This window comes from Panthera leo, chromosome B1 (assembly GCF_018350215.1).
Source record: "Panthera leo isolate Ple1 chromosome B1, P.leo_Ple1_pat1.1, whole genome shotgun sequence".
In the NCBI taxonomy this organism is placed as follows: Eukaryota; Metazoa; Chordata; class Mammalia; order Carnivora; family Felidae; genus Panthera; species Panthera leo.
In genome coordinates, this window is record NC_056682.1 from 135,451,486 (window position 1) to 135,470,894 (window position 19,409).

The 19,409-nt window shown below is 37.1% G+C and overlaps 1 protein-coding gene across 7 annotated transcripts in view; it reads left to right on the forward strand.

The window, feature by feature from the left end:
* The window catches only part of WDFY3 (WD repeat and FYVE domain containing 3), a 276,427-nt gene that overhangs the window by 191,956 nt on the left and 65,062 nt on the right, over positions 1-19,409 (forward strand). For 6 of the 7 annotated variants that reach the window (XM_042936004.1, XM_042936003.1, XM_042936001.1 and 3 more), the window contains 7 exons: positions 565-659; positions 4,401-4,521; positions 4,746-4,963; positions 8,736-8,971; positions 10,178-10,312; positions 12,762-12,941; positions 14,313-14,546. In XM_042936004.1, the coding sequence (XP_042791938.1) occupies positions 565-659; positions 4,401-4,521; positions 4,746-4,963; positions 8,736-8,971; positions 10,178-10,312; positions 12,762-12,941; positions 14,313-14,546 (1,219 nt within the window). The remainder of the gene's footprint in view (positions 1-564; positions 660-4,400; positions 4,522-4,745; positions 4,964-8,735; positions 8,972-10,177; positions 10,313-12,761; positions 12,942-14,312; positions 14,547-19,409) is intronic. The other variant, XM_042936000.1, reaches the window with a different exon arrangement.

Consider the following 19,409-nt stretch of genomic DNA (forward strand, 5'->3'; position numbering starts at 1 on the left):
CATTCTGGAACTCTTAATGATCACTTTGTTAAAATTATCCCTGAAACCTACCAAGTTTTTTATTTTTCTCTACTTTACAGATTAAGAAATTAAAACCCAGAGAAGTTAAGCTACTTGCCTCAAGTAACAAGATTAAAAACTGATAGAGCCAAGATTTTAACATTACCTGTGTTTCCAAAACCCAGGTTCTTGTCTACTAGGCTACAGTTGATCCACATAGATAATGTTAGGACTTTATTTATTTATTTATTTTATTTTTTTAGGACATTTTAATTTGGATCATACTATTTGGTTCTCAAAGTGCATTAAAGGGTTAGTACATTAAAGGACTCATATTTCTGGGGGAATATATTTTTGCCTATTTTAAAACATTGTTACAGGTAATGTTAATTGAGATGGTCCTAGGGGAAGTAAAACAAATGCAATCACCTAAAGGTCTGTAAGAGATTATTTAAAACAAGGAGTACTACTTTTTCATTTCTTTGTGTTTTCTTTCTTTATATTTTTGTTTTTTTCGGGCAGAGAAAAATCTAAAATCTGTAACTTTTTTTCTTATATTTAAAGGTTTGGCCAGTTTATTTCTTCTACTTTACCAACGTTTGCAGTTTGTGAGAAATTTGTAGTTATGGAAATAAACAATGAAGAGAAGCTTGATACTGGTGAGCTAAGTCTGGGGCTTGAAAAGTAATTACCATGCCCCGTTTTCTGGCACAATTTAGAATTACATATGATGCTATTATATTACTTTTCTCCTTACATTGCTTTTTCTGGTCTTTCGCAGTTGTCTTTAAGCCTGTACAATATGCAGAAGTACAAAATTACCTATGGAATTTAATAGGGTGTGGATTTTACTTTAAAATCTTCCCTGGAGGTGGGTGGGGAGATGAGGAAATAACAGGGATAAAGAGCATACTTACCTTGACAAGCATGGAAAAATGTATAGAACTGTTGAGTCATTGTCCACCTGAAACTGATACAACACTGGATGTTAATTATACATGAATTAAAAACACAGTCTTAAAGCAGTGAAAAAAGAAAAGTCACGGAGATGAAAGGTACAGCATAAGGGAATATAGTCAGTGGTATTATAATAGTGTTGTGTGGTGACAGATGGTAGGTGCACTTGTGAGCATAGCATAACATACAGAGTTGTCAAATCACTGTAAAAACAAACTTAAAAATAGAATATATTAATTAAATCTTTCGTATTCTTAGAGGATTCATAGCAGTGTTCCTTTAAATAGCAAACTATTCTGTGTGGCTTTTTTTTTTAAGTTTATTTATTTATTTTGAGAGAGAGAGCAGGCACAAGGCAGAGTGAGAGGGGGAGAGAGGATCCCAAGCAGGCTCCTTGCTGTCAGCACAGAGCTGGATGCGGGTCTCAAACTCTCAAAATGTGAGATCATGACCTGAGCCGAAATCAAGAGTTGGATTCTTAGCTGACTGAGCTCCCTAGGAGCCTCAACTCTGTGATCTTTGAGCATTAATTGACTTTTTAAAATTTATATACATTTCTTTAGAAACACAGCACTTGCTAGTGTGAATTATAGTTGTATAACTATTATTTTTGTCTTCCTGTTAAAGATTTAGTAGTCATTTAGAAAAAAAACATTTTACTTAGAATCTTTTATGTAAATATAAAATGAAAGTAGTTTCGTAAGTTGCGGGATTTGGGGTCCATGACAACCATTTTTTTTTTTTTTTTAATTTGGTGCATGTTTTTTATTCATATATGTTCTTCATGTGGTGTATGTTTTCCCCCCCTTCTTCTGTATTTTTCCTGTTATATATTCTAGGATAGGAGATTTGTTTGGGAAGCATTGAAAGAACCTTTTATTTTTATTTACTTTTAGGTTAATTTAAGTCACCTCTTAACCCAGTGTGGGGCTCAAACTCACAACCCCAAGAACCAGAGTCACTTGCTTTTCTCACTGAGCAGCCAGGCACTCCGGAAGAACCTTTTAGGTTGACTTATAATTAAATTCACAATATCTTATATTTGTCAGCATTACTTACATTATTACCTGTAATGTTACATTGTTCCAAAATCGTGTCACATAAATGACTTCCCTTACGCCACTATCCACCTGGGCAGGGGAGAAAAATACTGTTGAGTCAGTGCCTCACAAAGGTGTTCTCCTCCATGTTGGCTATACCGCCTGGAGCACAGCCTCTACAGTGCTTCATGAATAAGAAGAGAAGTGTTGTAATCACGTTTTTCAAAAGAGAAACTAAGATTTGAGAGGCTGAATGATTTGCTACAAATCCTAACAGAACATAAGACTGCTGATGACCACTCATCTACTGCCTCATTTGGAACAATGTTGATGTTTCTTTGGTAAAGCGAATTAGCAGGGGATGAGAAGCATAAGATAAAATCAATGAATAACACTTACTGAGTGCTTAATGTCTGCCAGGTACTATTTAACTGCTTTTTATATTCCTGTAACAATTCTATGAAATAGGTATTATTGCTCTCCTAGTTTTACAAGGGGAGAAACTGAGGCCTAGAAAGATGAGTAAAAGACATTTACCTGAGATCATACTACTTCTATTTGAACCCAGGCAATCCAGACCAACATTGTAAGCTTTTTTTAACCACTACATTTTTCTTTCATATGCACAGATTATATCTTAGTTCTGAATTAATATAAGCCAAGTAAACAGATATTATTGAAAGTACTTTAAAAATCTTTGGAAATATATAACACTTGTTTCAAGTATAAAAAGATGTGAGACAAATATTTCTCTAGTCTCCATATTTCTTGCTAGTTGTTGAATTCATTTAGCACAACTAGTGTAAAATATCCTTTGAGAAGAGTACAGTAGTGGGGATGTATAAATTAGCAAATATTTCTGTTGGTACACCAAGTTCATTGGTATTCTCATCACTTCATTGCCATTTGAAATAATAGAGAAAGTCAGAAGCACACTGTTGGTCTTGTTAGTATATGACACTTATTGTTTATTTGATATGAACTGAAGACTACATTAACTATAATATAATGTTCCAAATAAAACCATAGTTTTTTCTTTGAAGTAGTTTATATAGCATTCAGGATACACCTACAAAAAATAAAATGGTTTGAATAATGCTGAAGAGCAATATAATAATCAGTGCAGAATAAAATAGCATAAAAGGGTAGTGCACTGTGGAAGAAAGCATCAGTCGGAGTGGAAACAACTTAAGCTGGAAGTTCAGAGTTTATTGTTTTAAACTGTATTTGAAAATTAAGAGAAACAAAACTGACAGAAAACTAGATATAAATCTAAGGAGAATTTTTCATTTCTGTTGGATCACCATTTTCCTGAAAAGAAGTAATTCAAAAAGGAAATAATTGAAAGGAAGTGATTCTTATCTCAATTTAGGTTGTATGGTATGTTTTCAACAAAGCAATTTATCAAATACCAGTCTTCCCTCTTAGAAGGGAAGGGAATCTTGAGTTCCCCTAGGTAAGCTTGAGGCATCCTTACCAATGTTTAAGGCACAAAATTAGCATTTTAAAAGGTAATGTTTAAAGGCAAAAAGTGTCTCTTGCCCAAACAAGTAAAAGCATATAACTAATGTAGCCCGAACTTCAATTCTGGAATAAAGGAAGGCCTGGGGACTGTGATTTACCAGCCCATAGCCCATCAGTGTCCCGGCTGGGCCCAGAAGGCTGCACCATGCCATTGAGAACCATAAGCTTTCTGTCTCCCTCCCTTGCTTTTCCAGTTTCTCTTGTACACTTGTGTGCCTTTGCCTCTCTTCTGTGCTATTTAATTCAAAGTCTCCTTTATTACAGTTACTGAATAGTTTATGCTTCCTATTTTTCATTTTTAAATTTGGTAAATTTAACTATATATATCCTTCAAAATGAAACTGGAAATTAAGGATTTGGATTGTTGTTTTTATTCACGTGACTAATTTCCCCTCTGTTGGTGGTGGTGGAGAAATATTAATGTAAGAAAAGATTTACAGTCTTTTATTGCTTGTTTAGATCATGTCAAATATAAATGAACAATTTTCAGGATTCTAAAGTACTCCTAGAGAAAATGTTTTCTTTTTTTTTTTTTTTAAGTTTATTTTTGAGAGAGAGAAAAAAAGACAGTATGCAGGTGGGGGAGGGGCGGAGAGAGGGGGAGACACAGAATCCAAAGCAGGCTCCAGGCTCTGAGCTGTCAGCACAGAGCCCAACATGGGGCTCGAACCCATGAACTGCGAGATCATGACCTGAGCCAAAATCAGACACTTAACCAACTGAGCCTCCCTTTAAAAAATTTTTTTTTAAAGTTTATTTATTTTTGGAGAAAATGTTTTCTAAAAGGTGTAATTTTCAGTGAGATTTCTTAGAACAGTGTTATATATTTTATACTGGTTTATCTACTAAGGCAATTTAATGTATATATTTTCATTGTAGGAACTGAAGAAGACTTTGGAGGTCTTGTATCTGCTAATCTTATACTTTTGAGGAACAGACTTCTAGATATCTTGCTAAAACTAGTTTATACATCTAAAGAAAAGACAAGCATTAATTTGCAGTAAGTAAGATCTTTTTAGAATTGATGGTACCAGTGGTTATCACTAGTTAATTCATAGTAGACAATAGCAAGAATTGCTACTTTTAATAGATCTTTTGAACTTTGCAATTTATAGTATCTTGAGAACAAAACCTAGTCTTATGTATGTTTTTAAATTAGAAATCCTAACACTTGAAATTAATGTTCTGTTTTTTTCTTCTTCTTAATTATCTACCTTTACACAGAGCTTGTGAAGAACTGGTTAGGACACTGGGCTTCGACTGGATTATGATGTTTATGGAAGAACACTTGCACTCCACCACAGTTACAGCAGCCATGAGGATTCTTGTCGTGCTGCTGAGTAATCAGTCCATTCTCATCAAGTTTAAGGAAGGACTCAGCGGTGGAGGGTGGCTGGAACAGACAGATTCTGTCTTAACTAATAAGATCGGAACTGTATTAGGTATGGGACTTTTACCATCAGCTGCTATAAAATAAGCTGTTGTACTTTGTTTTTAAATCTTGTGAAAGCTTACAGTCTTTAGTTCATCTGACAACCATTAAGAGTCATGAATTTGAATGAATGAATGAACAGCTTAGAAAGTTTCAAATTCTGCATTTTTAAGTGCAAATCAAGCTGAAGTTAGACAGGATATTCAAGATGTGAAAAGTCAAGGGAATTCCTTATCATCTTTTTGTTGTATACTTCCCTTTCTTATGTATAAGTAAGTAATTAGCAAATCATCCAAACTCAGTTAATAATAATCAGTATTTTGAGTGCTTGTTCTGTGCCAGTTACTAAACATTTTCATTTTCATGGTCGTCCTATGAGGTATAAATACTATCATACCCATTTTACTTATGAGAAAACCAAGCATAGGTATGAAGTCACTTGTCAGCTAAGTGTCAACATTTGTATCCAGGTCGATTAGATCAAAAGCCCGTGCTTTTAACCGTTTTATGATATTGCCTCTCAAAGATTTAATTAGCTCGAGGTTTCAGCCAAGTTTCCTTATTCTCTGCTTGCTAGTTCTGTGCTATTTTCAATGTGGGACTGAGCATTTAAGTAATATTAGAAAATTACAGTTTCCTATGTTAGATTCATTTGAGCAGCTATATTTCTATTCATATTAGTGTTCTCATTTTAGAAAATATATATTTAAAATAATGTTTTTATTGAAAACCATAGTCATTCAATTCATAAAGTATTTTTTAAATTCTTGAAATATATATTTTAAAAACATTTGTCTTTATAATATTACATTTTAAAATCATATATAGTTATATTCTGGAATAAGGATCAAAAATACCTGTTTACCCTTATCAGGTGGGAAAATTAGGGATCCAAATTGAATATGTGATTTATCTGTAAAAAAAAAAAAAAAAGTAAAAGCATCAATACCTAAGTGATGCCTGCATCTGATCCATATGTCAAAGAAAATGATACAGGACTGAGTTTACAACATAAGATTATTTTACTGTTATTTCACATTGGAAAATGTCTTAAGAAACCTTGTAATGAAGAAAGGAATTTACGGTGAAATGATTGCTCGAGAAAATTGATGGCTTTGAAATATATATTAGACATTATCATTATAGACACTTTCATGGTTTAAAAACAATGACTATTTTACATTGACTCTAGGGGAGGGATATAGCCTACAAATGTTATTGTTAGGAACAGTTTGGTAGCAAGACACTGCACTTGTTGACCTTAATAATAGCTACTAAGAGAGCAAGCAATGGAAGGCACAGCAGAATGTGAGTTCTGTGGAGTATGAGAGTTTCAAACACTAACAGAGAGCACCACTTCCCCCTGAAGGCCAAAAACCACAGTAGTAACACCTGAGGTTTATATAGCACATTGTGCTTTACAAAATTCTTTAACATGTTTCATCTCTTTTGAGCTTCATGATTATGGAGTCAGGTGTATATTTTATGGATTTGTTATACTTCATATGAAATAAAGCTAGTAAGTAAAACTTAAGGAATAATTTCTCTAATTAGGAAAGTAAGACTGTTACATGCATAAGGTTCCTGAGTCAGATAGTATTGGTGTCTGAGTAACCATCTTCTAAGTGTTGGTCCTGTTCTTTTGTCTGTAGTATCAGAAAAAAGTTGCCTTTTCTATATCTGGCCTGACTTCATGCCTTGGAATTTGTCTTCTTTTATACCTGCTTACAAATTGCATATGCTCTTCTTGTTCTCAGAGCGAAATCTAGGAACTTAAGTGTAATTTAAATTTGGTTCAATTTAACTAAATTTTCCCTGAATACTTGTGTGATCACACACATATAGGTGTATGTATTACAGATACGCGTCCTATCATTTGATTCTCTTTCTGTCTGATGTGATGAGCAACCTAATGTCTTTGTTTTCTTCACATTTGGTAGTTTTTGTCAAATTTTTTTTATAAAAATACCTTCCACATCTGTAACTTGAATCTAAATTAATGTTTAATTGTTAATAACATGTTAAGTATTCCTTAAGATTAATTATAGGGAAAAATAGAAAGGCAAATGAATGTTGGTATTGGTTTTCATTTAGGACCTGCAGTTTATTCAAAATTAATTTTCCTATTTAATGTATAAAATACCACTTTATGTCTTCTGACTTCTTAAAGCTCAAGACTTTTTTATAGTGGTGATTTCATTGAGAATTCACTGTAGGCAAAAATCACCAGCGGCCAGGTCTTTCAGAAATGTGGCAGTGTCATTAAGAAGACCAGGGGACACCGTGTAACTTCACAGGCTCTAAAACAGACATCAGCTCAAATCCTAGCAGCAGCAATCTTCAACTTTGTGATTTTGAACAAATTGCATATTTTCCATGTTATAGAAAGGATAATAGTAATCTCTGACTCACATGTTCATTGTGTGTGAGAAATGAGATGATATGGGAAAGAGGTCGGTAAATTGCTATACAATTTTTTAATTAGACGAACATCAGAAGATTAATTCACAACTCATGAAGCAGTTGGTTAGGATGAAATTATTAAAAAGCTAGCTGGATGCAAATTTCTCTTTTATTATTTTAAATAGTAGCAAGTTACATGCTTACTTCATCCTAGAAAAAAGAAATTGGAAGGAAAAAATGAATATTCACTTGAAATACAGAGTGCTCCAGAGTAGAAATCAATCCTTCATCTCTTGGTTGCCCTTCACACAAGTTTTACACTGAAACTCTGACCAGCGTTTATTCTGTTCGGAGCACTGTGCTAGATTTGGGGAGGGAGAAGAACTAACTATTGGAGTTGTGTCCTGATGAGTTATGTTATGGAGGGAGCAAGATTGCTAGAAAGGCTGATGCTGCGTAAGCCATGTCCGCAAGCCCTGACCCCGTCCTGGTAGAGCTGTGTTTCTGGGAAGAATTCTGCATAGACAGCCACAGTCCAGGAGCGCTGGGGAATGTCCCAATGGAATTACAGATCAGTTTGCTTATTTATTCTGTCTTGTCTCAAAACTTGTAGATGACTTAAAGTTAACTAGGTTAATATGATCTTCAGGACAAATGACCTATATGAACTGAATGTAGTTCATTATAATTATATGCTAAATATAGAAGTTTTAGTTTTTTAAGGTACATTTTTGTAGCATCCTAACTTTGACTATTTTGAATTTTACTTTCTTCTTAGGGAAATGTTAGAGCTCGTTTGAGGTCCTTCTTTTTTTTTTTTTTTTTTTAATTTTTTTTAGAGCTCGTTTGAGGTCCTTTTTTTTTTTTTTTTAATTTTTTTTTTTCAACGTTTTTTATTTATTTTTGGGACAGAGAGAGACAAACAGAGCATGAACGGGGGAGGGGCAGAGAGAGGGAGACACAGAATCGGAAACAGGCTCCAGGCTCCGAGCCATCAGCCCAGAGCCCGACGCGGGGCTCGAACTCACGGACCGCGAGATCGTGACCTGGCAGAAGTCGGACGCTTAACTGACTGCGCCACCCAGGCGCCCCGAGGTCCTTCTTTTAATGAGTGGAATTTATATTCTCTCTTGTATCCGATTGTCTCAGCTATTTTTCAAGACCTGTGTTCTAATAGACAGGCTTGCTGAAATCAGAGATAGTAAAGTCAACTTGTAACTGGAAGATTAATTCAACGGTGGAGTAGTTAATTGCCTTTATTAACATGAATACTCTGGATAGAAATGTCACATATACTGAATTACTCCTTTCTTTGTTAATACAGCACGGCAGTCGATTACTGATTACTGTACTTACTGTTACCTTTCCTCTCCTCTTAGGATTCAACGTGGGCAGGAGTGCTGGCGGGCGATCGACGGTCAGGGAGATTAACCGTGATGCTTGTCATTTTCCTGGTTTCCCAGTTCTTCAGTCCTTCCTTCCTAAACACACTAATGTCCCTGCTCTCTACTTTCTCCTCATGGCACTGTTTCTGCAGCAGCCAGTTAGTGAGCTGCCTGAGAACCTGCAGGTCAGTGTGCCTGTCATCAGCAGCCGGTGTAAGCAGGGTTGCCAGGTAGGAATTATCTAGTAAGGTGGAAGTGTGATTATACGTGCCACAAAACCCCCACAGGGTGATGATGGGCTGCTCACAATAAAACCAAAGGGATTCCATTCCTTTCTCACATGTAGGATTTGGTTTGGGACAGAAAAATATGAAGCTACCATAGAAAACTTTAGCAAAAAGAAGTCCTTTTTTCCCTCTGTGGTTTGTTTTTTTTTTTTTTTTTTTAAATGATTACTCTCTATGATTCCATACGCATAAAGACTTTGGATGGTGTTTTAAATGGAGATCTGAAGAATTCGAGTTCTGTGATGTTATCTAGAAGTATAATGTCATTTCCATAGAATTAAAAATAAAGAGAGCAGTTTATGTGCCGTGAGTTTACTGGATAGGATTCTTAGTGCAAATTCTGATTACAAAAATGTTTTTAATTTCTTAATGATAGATAACGTCCACAATAGGAAAACACTGAGACTTTACTTGAATCCTAACTGAAGACTATTTTGGACTGTTGTGTAGCTTTGGTCTGTGGTACTGCAAAGACTTGGGAATTTAGTTTTAAACTCAACTGTACTTCTGTCATAACTCCAAGTGCTAAATCAAATGATTCTAGTAATTGACAAAACCTTTTAAACAAAAAGAAAGTATGTACCCTTGTATTAAGTCAGAATACGGATTCGGGCTTAACAGAGTTTGGTTGGTTATGTAATTTTTCAAAATAAGCATGACACCATAGTCATGAAGTATTATATAAAACTCTATGAATAAGTCTCCTAAACTGATTTTTATTTTGTGAAATATTACCTGTATGTGAATTAGAACATTGCCAAAAGAGGGAGGGGGGAAGTTCTGTGTGCTTTTTTTTAAGAGATCCTGCTTAAAATCATTAGTGGTATAATGTCATCTCCTAGCTAATTAGCATGTATTTTCTTTCTGTTTGTTTTCATTGGAGGAAAAAAAATAGAAAACATTGTTTCCTGTTAGCATGGGGAAGCCAGAATGATACATAGTATTCACTCTTCTTTATAAATGTAAAAATTTACAAACTTGTAAAATTTAGAGGAGGGAGGAGTGCTACATCTCTATCCCTCTCCATCATTGCTCACCTTGAAAAAAACTAATCAGTCTCAAAGAAGTTTTAGAATATTAGAACATGTGAGGGTCTCTAGCTGAAAACAATGGACAGTGGCTAATCTTCATTCATTTTGACCTCTACAGTTTGATTTAGATTCTATTTGGACATTTATCTTTGGAGTTCCTGCCTCAAGTGGAACTGTGGTTTCCTCTATCCATAACGTGTGCACAGAAGCTGCTTTTTTATTATTGGGGATGCTCCGAAGCATGCTGAATTCAGTAAGTTTACAGAGATACTTAAACCTGTTGGTCGTTCCTCCTGCCTGTGATACATTTTTATCAATAGGGGAATCCTTAGATAACATGGCTGTTTATTTATTGCACAGTCTCTCCTTTTAGTTATCTCTACTGTAGGGACTCACTGTGCAGTTTATTAGACCATGATCTCTGGAGCCCTGTCTGGGTTCAAATCCCATACCTGGTACTTAAGACATGCTAACCTCTATGTGCCTCAGGTTCCTCATGTATAAAATGCTGGTGATAACAGAACTTACCTGTTAGGATTGCTGTGAGGATTTAATGAGGTGTTAATATATACACAAAGCACTGATAAAAGAGTGCCTGGTACATAGTGTTTTGTAAGTGTTCATGGATATTATTAGTGTTATATATATTCTAACATATATGTATATATATAACAAATATACATTAATAGTATATGTCATTGCAATAATATGTTACTTGAACTTTGAAAATCGCCTTCATTTAAAGGTTAAAAATGTCAGCACTGGTTTTATTTTGTATTCGTTTTTGTTCTAATTATTTCTAACTTGGATATGAAAGATTGAAAGAGTAAGTGACAAGATGTATGTCCTGTTTCTTTTATAGGAACACTGTGAGTAACGACTTAATTTGTTTACACAATTTAAGATCACATTGTAAGAGGAATTACTAGCTCTCTTTGGATCACACGTACCGACAAACCTAATTTTAGTCAAAACTATTCTTATGTCATCTTAGAAAAGACCATTGCTATTGTATTAATTTAGAATGCTTGGGGTCTTGTTTTAGTTCCTTTTTATAAATAAATACAAAAATCTAAGTTAAAAAAGTCACTCTCTGGGCAACTAGCAAAAGATAGGTATTGTTCCCATATATCCTTTTTCCCTTTTTATCATCATCGTTATTGTTGTTGTATTGCTCCGAAGGAAAAACACACTCCTGTGTGTCTCCTCTACTCTCAATATTCTGCTACCTCACTACTTCACATCTGACACTTCTGGTCACCGACTGTGTGGTGGGTTTTGCCACGCTAGCTGCATGTCCCACAGCTTAGTTCAGTTCTGACGCGGTCTACCTGGAGACAGCGTCAGATCCCACAGGTTAAGGGCTCAGTCCCACACAACTGCCCCCCGTCACCACGTCAGGCGCCAGTCACAAGTCCATGTTGTTACCTGTGCTTCTGCTCTATTGGCTGTAAATTGGAGGTTCCCATGACTTGGGAAGACATCTTACTTCTTAGATTGCCAGTTTATTATACAAGGATGTGCCTCAGGAACAGCCAGTGGAGGAGCTGCAGAGGGTAGGGTGTGGAGAAGGGCACAGAGCTCCCATGCCCTCTCTACCTGCTGTTCTCCCAGCACCTCTGTGTGTTCACCAAGCCAGAAGCTCTCCAGACCCTGTCCTTTAGGGTTTTTATTCAGCCTTCATTACATCGACATGATTGAACCATTGGCCATTAGTGATTGAACTCAATCTCCACACCCTCTCTCCTTCCTAGAAGTTAGAGGGTACAGGGCTTTAGTACAGTGATGAAAGTTTCAGTCCTCTATTCATGTGGTTGTTTCCCTGCCAAGCCTCCATCTTTAGGGGTTTTCCAAAAATCTTATCATTAACATTAACTCAGATGTGGTTGAAAGGGGTTTGTTATGATTTTTTTTTTAATATTTATTATTTTGAGAGAGAGCATGCACGAGCTGGGGAGGGGCAGAGAGAGAGGGAGAAAGGGAACCTTAAGCAGGCTCTGCACTGTTAATGCAGAGCCTGTTGTGGGGCTCGATCCCACCAACTGTGAGATCATGACCTTAGCCAAAATCAAGAGTCGGACTCTCAACGGACTGAGCCACCTAGACACCCCAAGGGGTTTGTTATAATTAACAAAAGACACCTTCATGGCTTTTCTCACTTAGGACATTTCAAAGGTTTTAGTAGCTCTGTGCCAAGAATGAGATGGGACAAAGACCCAAGTATATATTTTGTATTATAAATCATAATATCATGGTTGCATAATGGCTCCAAGCATTGTTGTCATTTTACATATGACAGTGTGAGGTTCAGAAAGGTGAGGTAACTTCCCCATCTTTCGTGTTACTCCTAACATAATGGCAGCATGATGGAGGATAGGACAGCTTTGTGGATAACAGAGCCACTGTTGGCACCAACTGTTCTCATGTTGATAATGATAAATAGTCAAAACCACTGACTCAAGTTACTGAGCTATGACTATGCCAGTGAACAAACGTCCTGTCAGTTTCTAGGAGTACTGTGTCTGTTTTAGCTTATTTCTAGATGTGTTGACGGATATTTGCTCGTGAATGTGGTTCATAAGCATTGTGAACCATTACCATGTCCAGTCTTAGAAAAGAAGTTGAGTAATGGATTTTTTAAAGTGATTTGTAGCAGTGTCAGTTTTTCTAACGTATTATTTCTTTTCTTGTCCCCATGACAGCCTTGGCAATCAGAAGAAGAGGGGTCTTGGCTCCGGGAATACCCCGTGACCCTGATGCAGTTCTTTAGATACTTATATCACAACGTTCCTGACCTGGCCTCCATGTGGATGAGCCCTGACTTCCTGTGTGCATTAGCAGCCACCGTCTTCCCCTTCAATATCCGTCCTTACTCAGAGATGGTAGGAAAGGTGGGGGGAACGTCTACCTGGGATTAGTCTGCTCCAGTGGTTGGCAGGGATTTCCTGCCAGTCTTTTCAGCTTCTGACCAAGTTAGTTTCCTAACTTTCTACCTCACCTCTTACATTATTCTCTGGTGTCTGCTCCCCACACTCTCCTTCTGCTTTCCTCTAAAATAACAGTGAACTCTACTTCTGGTTTTATTTACCATATTCTCGTAAGTCTCTGGTTAATCACTTCCCTCTCTGAGTCACTGTGGACCCATTTCTTGCTTTACATGCTGAAAGCTGTGTCATGCAATGTCGTAGCCAAGTTACAGAACTCCGGTCAGAGTGAACTTAACCTCTGCTTTCCTTACCTCAGGAATTCAGCATCTCCTGGATTTAGTCTTTACAAATTAATTATAGGATTGACTGTTTTTATACAAAAATGAAATCCGTGTTTGTCCTTTCATTCAACTTTTATTTTTTATATTCTGTAGTAATAACAAATTATTAGAATATAATCATAGGTAGTACAGGTACTTCTTTTGTCCTTTAAAACAAAGCCCTAAAGACAGTATTCCCTATACTTCAGAATTTCATGTTTTCTCTTAATTCTACCACTTATTCTGGGACCTGGAATAAACTACCTTCTTCCTACTACCCTTTCTTCATGTATAAAGGTGGAAACATTCATTATAAAACTGTAGGGGATTTTAGGAAGAAAGACAAGTAAAACACATGATCTTAATACCCTGGCTTGTTTGTAATTTTAAAATCCTCATGTTTTGGTAAAAACAGACCTTTAGTATTATCTCAATGTCTTTTCCTTGTCAGCAGCTTCTCATTTGTCTTTTGGTCCTTTTTTTTTTTTTTTTTTTTTTTCACTTGGCTCCAAACTGGCTTTGGTTATGTTGTTGTTTTGTTTATCTGTTTTTTGGGGGGTTTTTTTTGTTTTTTTTAATTTGCAAAAATAGATCAGCTCTTAGATGCCACCCTTGGGCCAGATCTTAATTTGAAATTCTGTGACATTGACTTCTCCATAGGTATATTTCAATATGCAAATATAGTTATTCTCATCATTTCAATTATTTTAAGTGCAGTTATCCATAGTAGAGATAAAATTCAACATAAAACAGATACACGGGTAGTGGCTGGTCACTTTAATATTAGAAAGAGCATGTGTTAAGTACACATGTATCTGGTTCCCAGTTACTACCTTGAAGTGATAGTCAAATAAGCAGTGAAGTAATGTATTAAATAGCCTAGTAGGAGGTAAATATTGAAGGAAAATACTCTTGCTGCTATAATTTGGATTTTAGGAAACATGGAAGTGAAAATATCACATAAAATCAAATATGACTCGTGTGTATTTCCACTTGATTTTACCAGGTGACTGATCTTGATGATGAAGTTGGATCTCCAGCAGAAGAATTTAAAGCCTTTGCAGCAGACACAGGGATGAACAGAAGCCAGTCAGAGTACTGCAATGTGGGCACAAAGACGTATCTGACCAATCACCCAGCTAAAAAGTTTGTTTTTGACTTCATGCGGGTCTTAATAATAGACAATCTCTGTCTTACTCCTGCCAGCAAGCAGACTCCGCTAATTGATCTTTTGTTGGAGGTAAGGACAAAAAAATGCATTTACATGTCTTTTGCTCAGTTTTTATAATTAGAACATTAATAACCAAGCATATTTTATGCCAGATACCTTTCAGATTTCAAATTCTTTTGGTTATACAGGCAGAACATATCATGGACTATGGGAATTTTTTATCCCAGACATGCTATATACCCTAACAATTTGTTTCTCTACTTTCTGTTCCCTCCCATAAGCATGTCCCTAATTCAAACCTTTCTTATCCTTTCCTGGCCAGGAATTGACAGACTTTTTCTGTGAAGGGCCAAATAGTAAATGTTTCAAGCTTTGCAGGCTATACAATCTCTGTTATAACTGTTCCAGTATATCATTGTAGCTAGGAAGCAGCCATAGACAGTACATAAATGAATGAGCATGGCTGTGTTTCATTAAAACTCGGTCTACAAAGACAGACATGGGCTGGATTTGGCCCATGGTCCTTAGTGTGCCAGCACCTTCTCTCACATACTCTAACACTTACAGCGTCATTGTCTCCTCAGTGTGTAACTCCCTACTTCTCTCCGTCTTTCATATTATAACCAGGTATTATTGCTCTTGGTATCCTCTGCACCATAAGATATGGTGCGTTGCACATAGTAGGTGCTTAATATACAGTTATTAAATTTTCCTCAAGGCAGCAAAGTTTTAGGTTGCTTCCTTGCTTAGTTCAGACTGCAACAAAATACCATAGACTGGGTGGCGTGGATAATAGACATTTATTTCCCACAGTTCCAGACAGAGAAGTCTGACATCAGGGTGCCAGTTTGGTGAGGTTCTGGTGCCCTCTTTCTGGCTTACAGATGGCTACATTGTTATACTCTCACATGGCAGAGAGAGAGAGAGAGAGAGAGCGAGCGAGAGCGCGCGCACATGCACTCATGTGCGAGAAAACTCTTGTGTTCCTTCCTCTAATAAGGGCACTAATCTCATGGGCACTCCACCATCATGACCTCATCTTAACCTAATTACATTTTGATGGCTCCATCTCTTAATACCATCACATTGAGGGTTAGAGCTTCAACATACGAATTTGGGGGAGATGCAGACAGCCCATTGCACTTGCCTGTTCTGCTGGTAAGTGATATGAATCAGCTGATGCATCAGAAAATGAGCCCTAAGTGTACTGCTGGCTCTAGTAATTGGCCATGCCTGAAAACCAAATGTTCACCTAGAAAATTTTCAAAAGATCCTAGAAAGAGAATTTAATATATAACTAGTTGCCTGTACATTCATATTTTTTTTGGTCAATTCATATAAGCAGGGTCAAGTAGTGCATTCCAGGACTCTGAAAATAATACCATCCTATGAAAAGATTCAGTTCCGAAGACTATAACTGCTCTTCTCTCTGGGGAACTTCCCTCATGTTCTCAGCCATTTGGTAGCTGAACCTGCACTTTCTCTGCTCCCTCTAGTGGCTAATACAGTTAATTTTTTATTTGAAACCTTAAAACCACAGGAGATGTTTTATCTTATTCATGTGAAACTCTCTCCCTTTGGTCAACTAAAAGAAATTGCTGATGTAATTTAAATACTATTCATGCTAAGCATTTTAACCAGGACCACAGTGTTTACTGTTGGTAGAAAAATAGTAAATGTCATCAGCAGTTCACATGGTAGAGTTTAAAAGCATGCCTGGTAGAACTTGCCCTTGTTAGAAACTTTAAGAAGTAAGATAGATGGCTAGTATCTTAGCACATCAGGTAAGAATTTGAAGCATTCTATGCAAAATGAAATGGTGATCAGAAAATAACAAGATAATAAAGTTCAGAAGAGGTGTGTGCCAGAAAGCATAACTGAGCCAGATACTAAAATACACATGTGTGGGAGATATGGACAGATATATCCATTAATAGCCTTTTCAGAGTTGTAGGAACCCTGATAGCTAATTAGCCATGGGTAAGCAAAATAATTGTCTTTTATTTTGGTTTTCTATATTTCTCAAAGAAAAAGTTTGATATAACATGTACTAACCTTGAGGTAGCATTCTCATTGTTGTGGACAGTAATCTGCTCTGTGGTAGAATTGTGTCTGATTGGACTGGGGAGTCAGGGGTGGTGGGGTTAGAATTCAAGGAAAACTGGGGGATGTCAAGATGGAAACTCCCAGGTGGATTATCAACTCCTTAAAAGTTAGGGACCACCTTTCACATGTCCTTTCATCTCTTACAGAATTAGCACAGAGTTTTGGTTCTTTTCAATATTAATCATTTAACTATAACTATATCCTGGCAGCTCTCGAACAGGAAGATGTGATACATCTAATAAGAGAGATACACATTTGCTTTTAAAAATTAACTTAATCCTTCGAGGAACTTCCAATTCTTCTATACACATATAGAATAAACATGCAGAGCATATTTATTGCACTCTATGTCTTTGATGGTATAAAAAACAGCAAGCACACGATTTTGAATGTTGTTCAAGAAGAGAATTATCCTGTATGTTTACCACTTACCTGGATGAAGGATGGGGTTTGATCCAACTGATTTTCAGTTCGATACGTTTGAGGCAGGCCATCTTCAGTCTTAGGATTGCCGGAATCTCACCACAAGATCATCTACTTACTTGATTATAAAAGATTCCCATTTGTGTAGGCGAGCCAGAGTGTACAAGGGAGGCAGTATGGTACAGTAGAAAAAGCATGGGTTTTGGAGTGAGAAGGACCTGTTTTGAATTCTGGGCCGGTTATTTATTATATAAACACTTTTGTCTCAATGAACTCAATCCATTCTCTGGAGAATGATTTACATACTAATCTCCCTTGTATGATTTTTACGGGAGTTAAATATATGTAAATCACCCAGCAAAAGCTATTTTTGAGAAATTAAATGTGTGCTGGTTATAGCTGTGTCCTCTCCGCTCTCTTCACCCCTTAGAGTTTGCCCATCTTTCACAAGGTGTAAAAATAGAACCTGTCTCTGAGGGCTGCTGTGAGAATTAAATTAAATAAGAGAATACATTTAAGATTCATAACACAGAACCTGGCATGTAAGGCTTACCCAGAAAACGAAGTGGCCTTCGCTGGCATATACCAGAGTGTCCAGGAGCTCTTCTCCCTGCTCCCGTCCACCGGTGTCTGTCACCACCAGTACCTGTCACCAGCAGGCATCTTACGGAAGGCCCGGTGACGTTGCTGCATGTGAGCACCACCATGGCAGCCCAGGGTCGGAGGGTGGGCTTATACCATAAGTACCTTTCTGTGCTCTCAGGAGTTCACAACTCTCTATTGTAGCCATCTTCTAAAAGACTTCTCTCTTCACATCAGTCTGAGATCCACCCTGGGTGACTGTAGGACAATGAACAAACAAAAAGTGGCAAAAGGGGGCAGAGAGAGCCCTCTCCCGTAACTGACAGAAGGGAGGAAATCAGTTAAGAGGAATACTGCAGTTGGAATGAAGAAGCTCGAAACCTCTTCCTTAAGAGCTTCAGCCTGTCCACAAACCACCGAACACCAAAGGTCTTCCTCCCAAAGCTGCACTGCTCTCGTCGAGAGCAGCAGGCCCGCTGGGCTGGCCGGCCTGTGCGCATAGATTCTGCATGGTGTCTGCAGGCTGCAGAAAGAAGGCTGTGATTCTCTGAATACTGGTGTTGACTGGCTTCCCTGTGTTTACCAGGAAGACATGTGACGGCCACAGACCGGAGCAGATCATAGTGCTCACCCTGTCCTCCCCATGCCCTGAACTCATCCCAGGTATCTGGTGCAGCCGACCAGATTGATGTAGAAGATTGATGAGACTGTAGCAGAGTTGTTTTTGTGCATTTGTTAACTTCAATACGGAGACTTCTGGTAGAACTGGAAGAGTATAGTATAACAGGGGAGGCCATGAATTTTGCCATCAAAGAAACTGAGGTTTGAGTCCTAGTTGTGACTTACCCACTCAGCCTTAGTAACCATCTCCCTAAAATGGGGTACAAAGAGATATTTTGCAGACTGAGATAATGAGATAAAAGTAAGCACTGTCTTTTACATATAGCAACTCCATAGAATTTTTTTTTAATGCCTCTGAGACAGCTGTGCATTCATTCATTAAGCCTTAAATCCTTTAAAAGTTAGGCTACAATAAATCTCAGCAAGAACATTTAAACTCAGCAATTAGAGCCAATAACAAGCGTAAATTCTGGGTCATAATCACTCATATAATAGATTCTGTGAGAGGATTCAGAGGATTAAATGCCTACTGGTGACTGAGCCAGCCTTAAATCCTTGCCTAATTCAAAAGAATGTTTCTTAATTAAGTAAAGATAAATATTGTTGATGAAGCTACTTTTCTGTGTACTATGGTCCCTTTGTTTGCAGATTCCAAACTTTGTCTAGTTAAGATTTGATAAACCCTACCCATTATTATTTATCCCATTAACCAACCACCTTGAGTTATGATGATCCAGAATGAACACTGTTGTCTTCGGGGGGTTTAAATCCTCCTGTGAATGGAGAACCTTACTCCTTAGTAAACTTCGATCTGCTCAGGCTGTTTGAAAACATGGTCTCTGATCTGATTATAAGGTAATCCTCCAAGATCTAATCAATCTGCTGTTTTCTCTTTATTTGGCAGCGTTGAATTCTCACTGTACCATCCACATGAGAAATTGGCAGGGCGTGGCCACAGCTCTACTGCTGACCATTGTCATTAATCTGTTCCAACTGCACAGGAAAATTTATTAAGATTAAAAACAATATGACCTATCTTTCACTTTTCCCCAAATTATTCTGATCCCAAACCAAATTTCTAAACTTTAGTACTATTTTAACTGTTATTAGGCCCACATTTTGTTATTTTTAAACAAAATAAATATGTCTTACCAGCAAAACAGAGAAATGCTTGTTGCAGCTTTGGTTGAGATGTTGGTT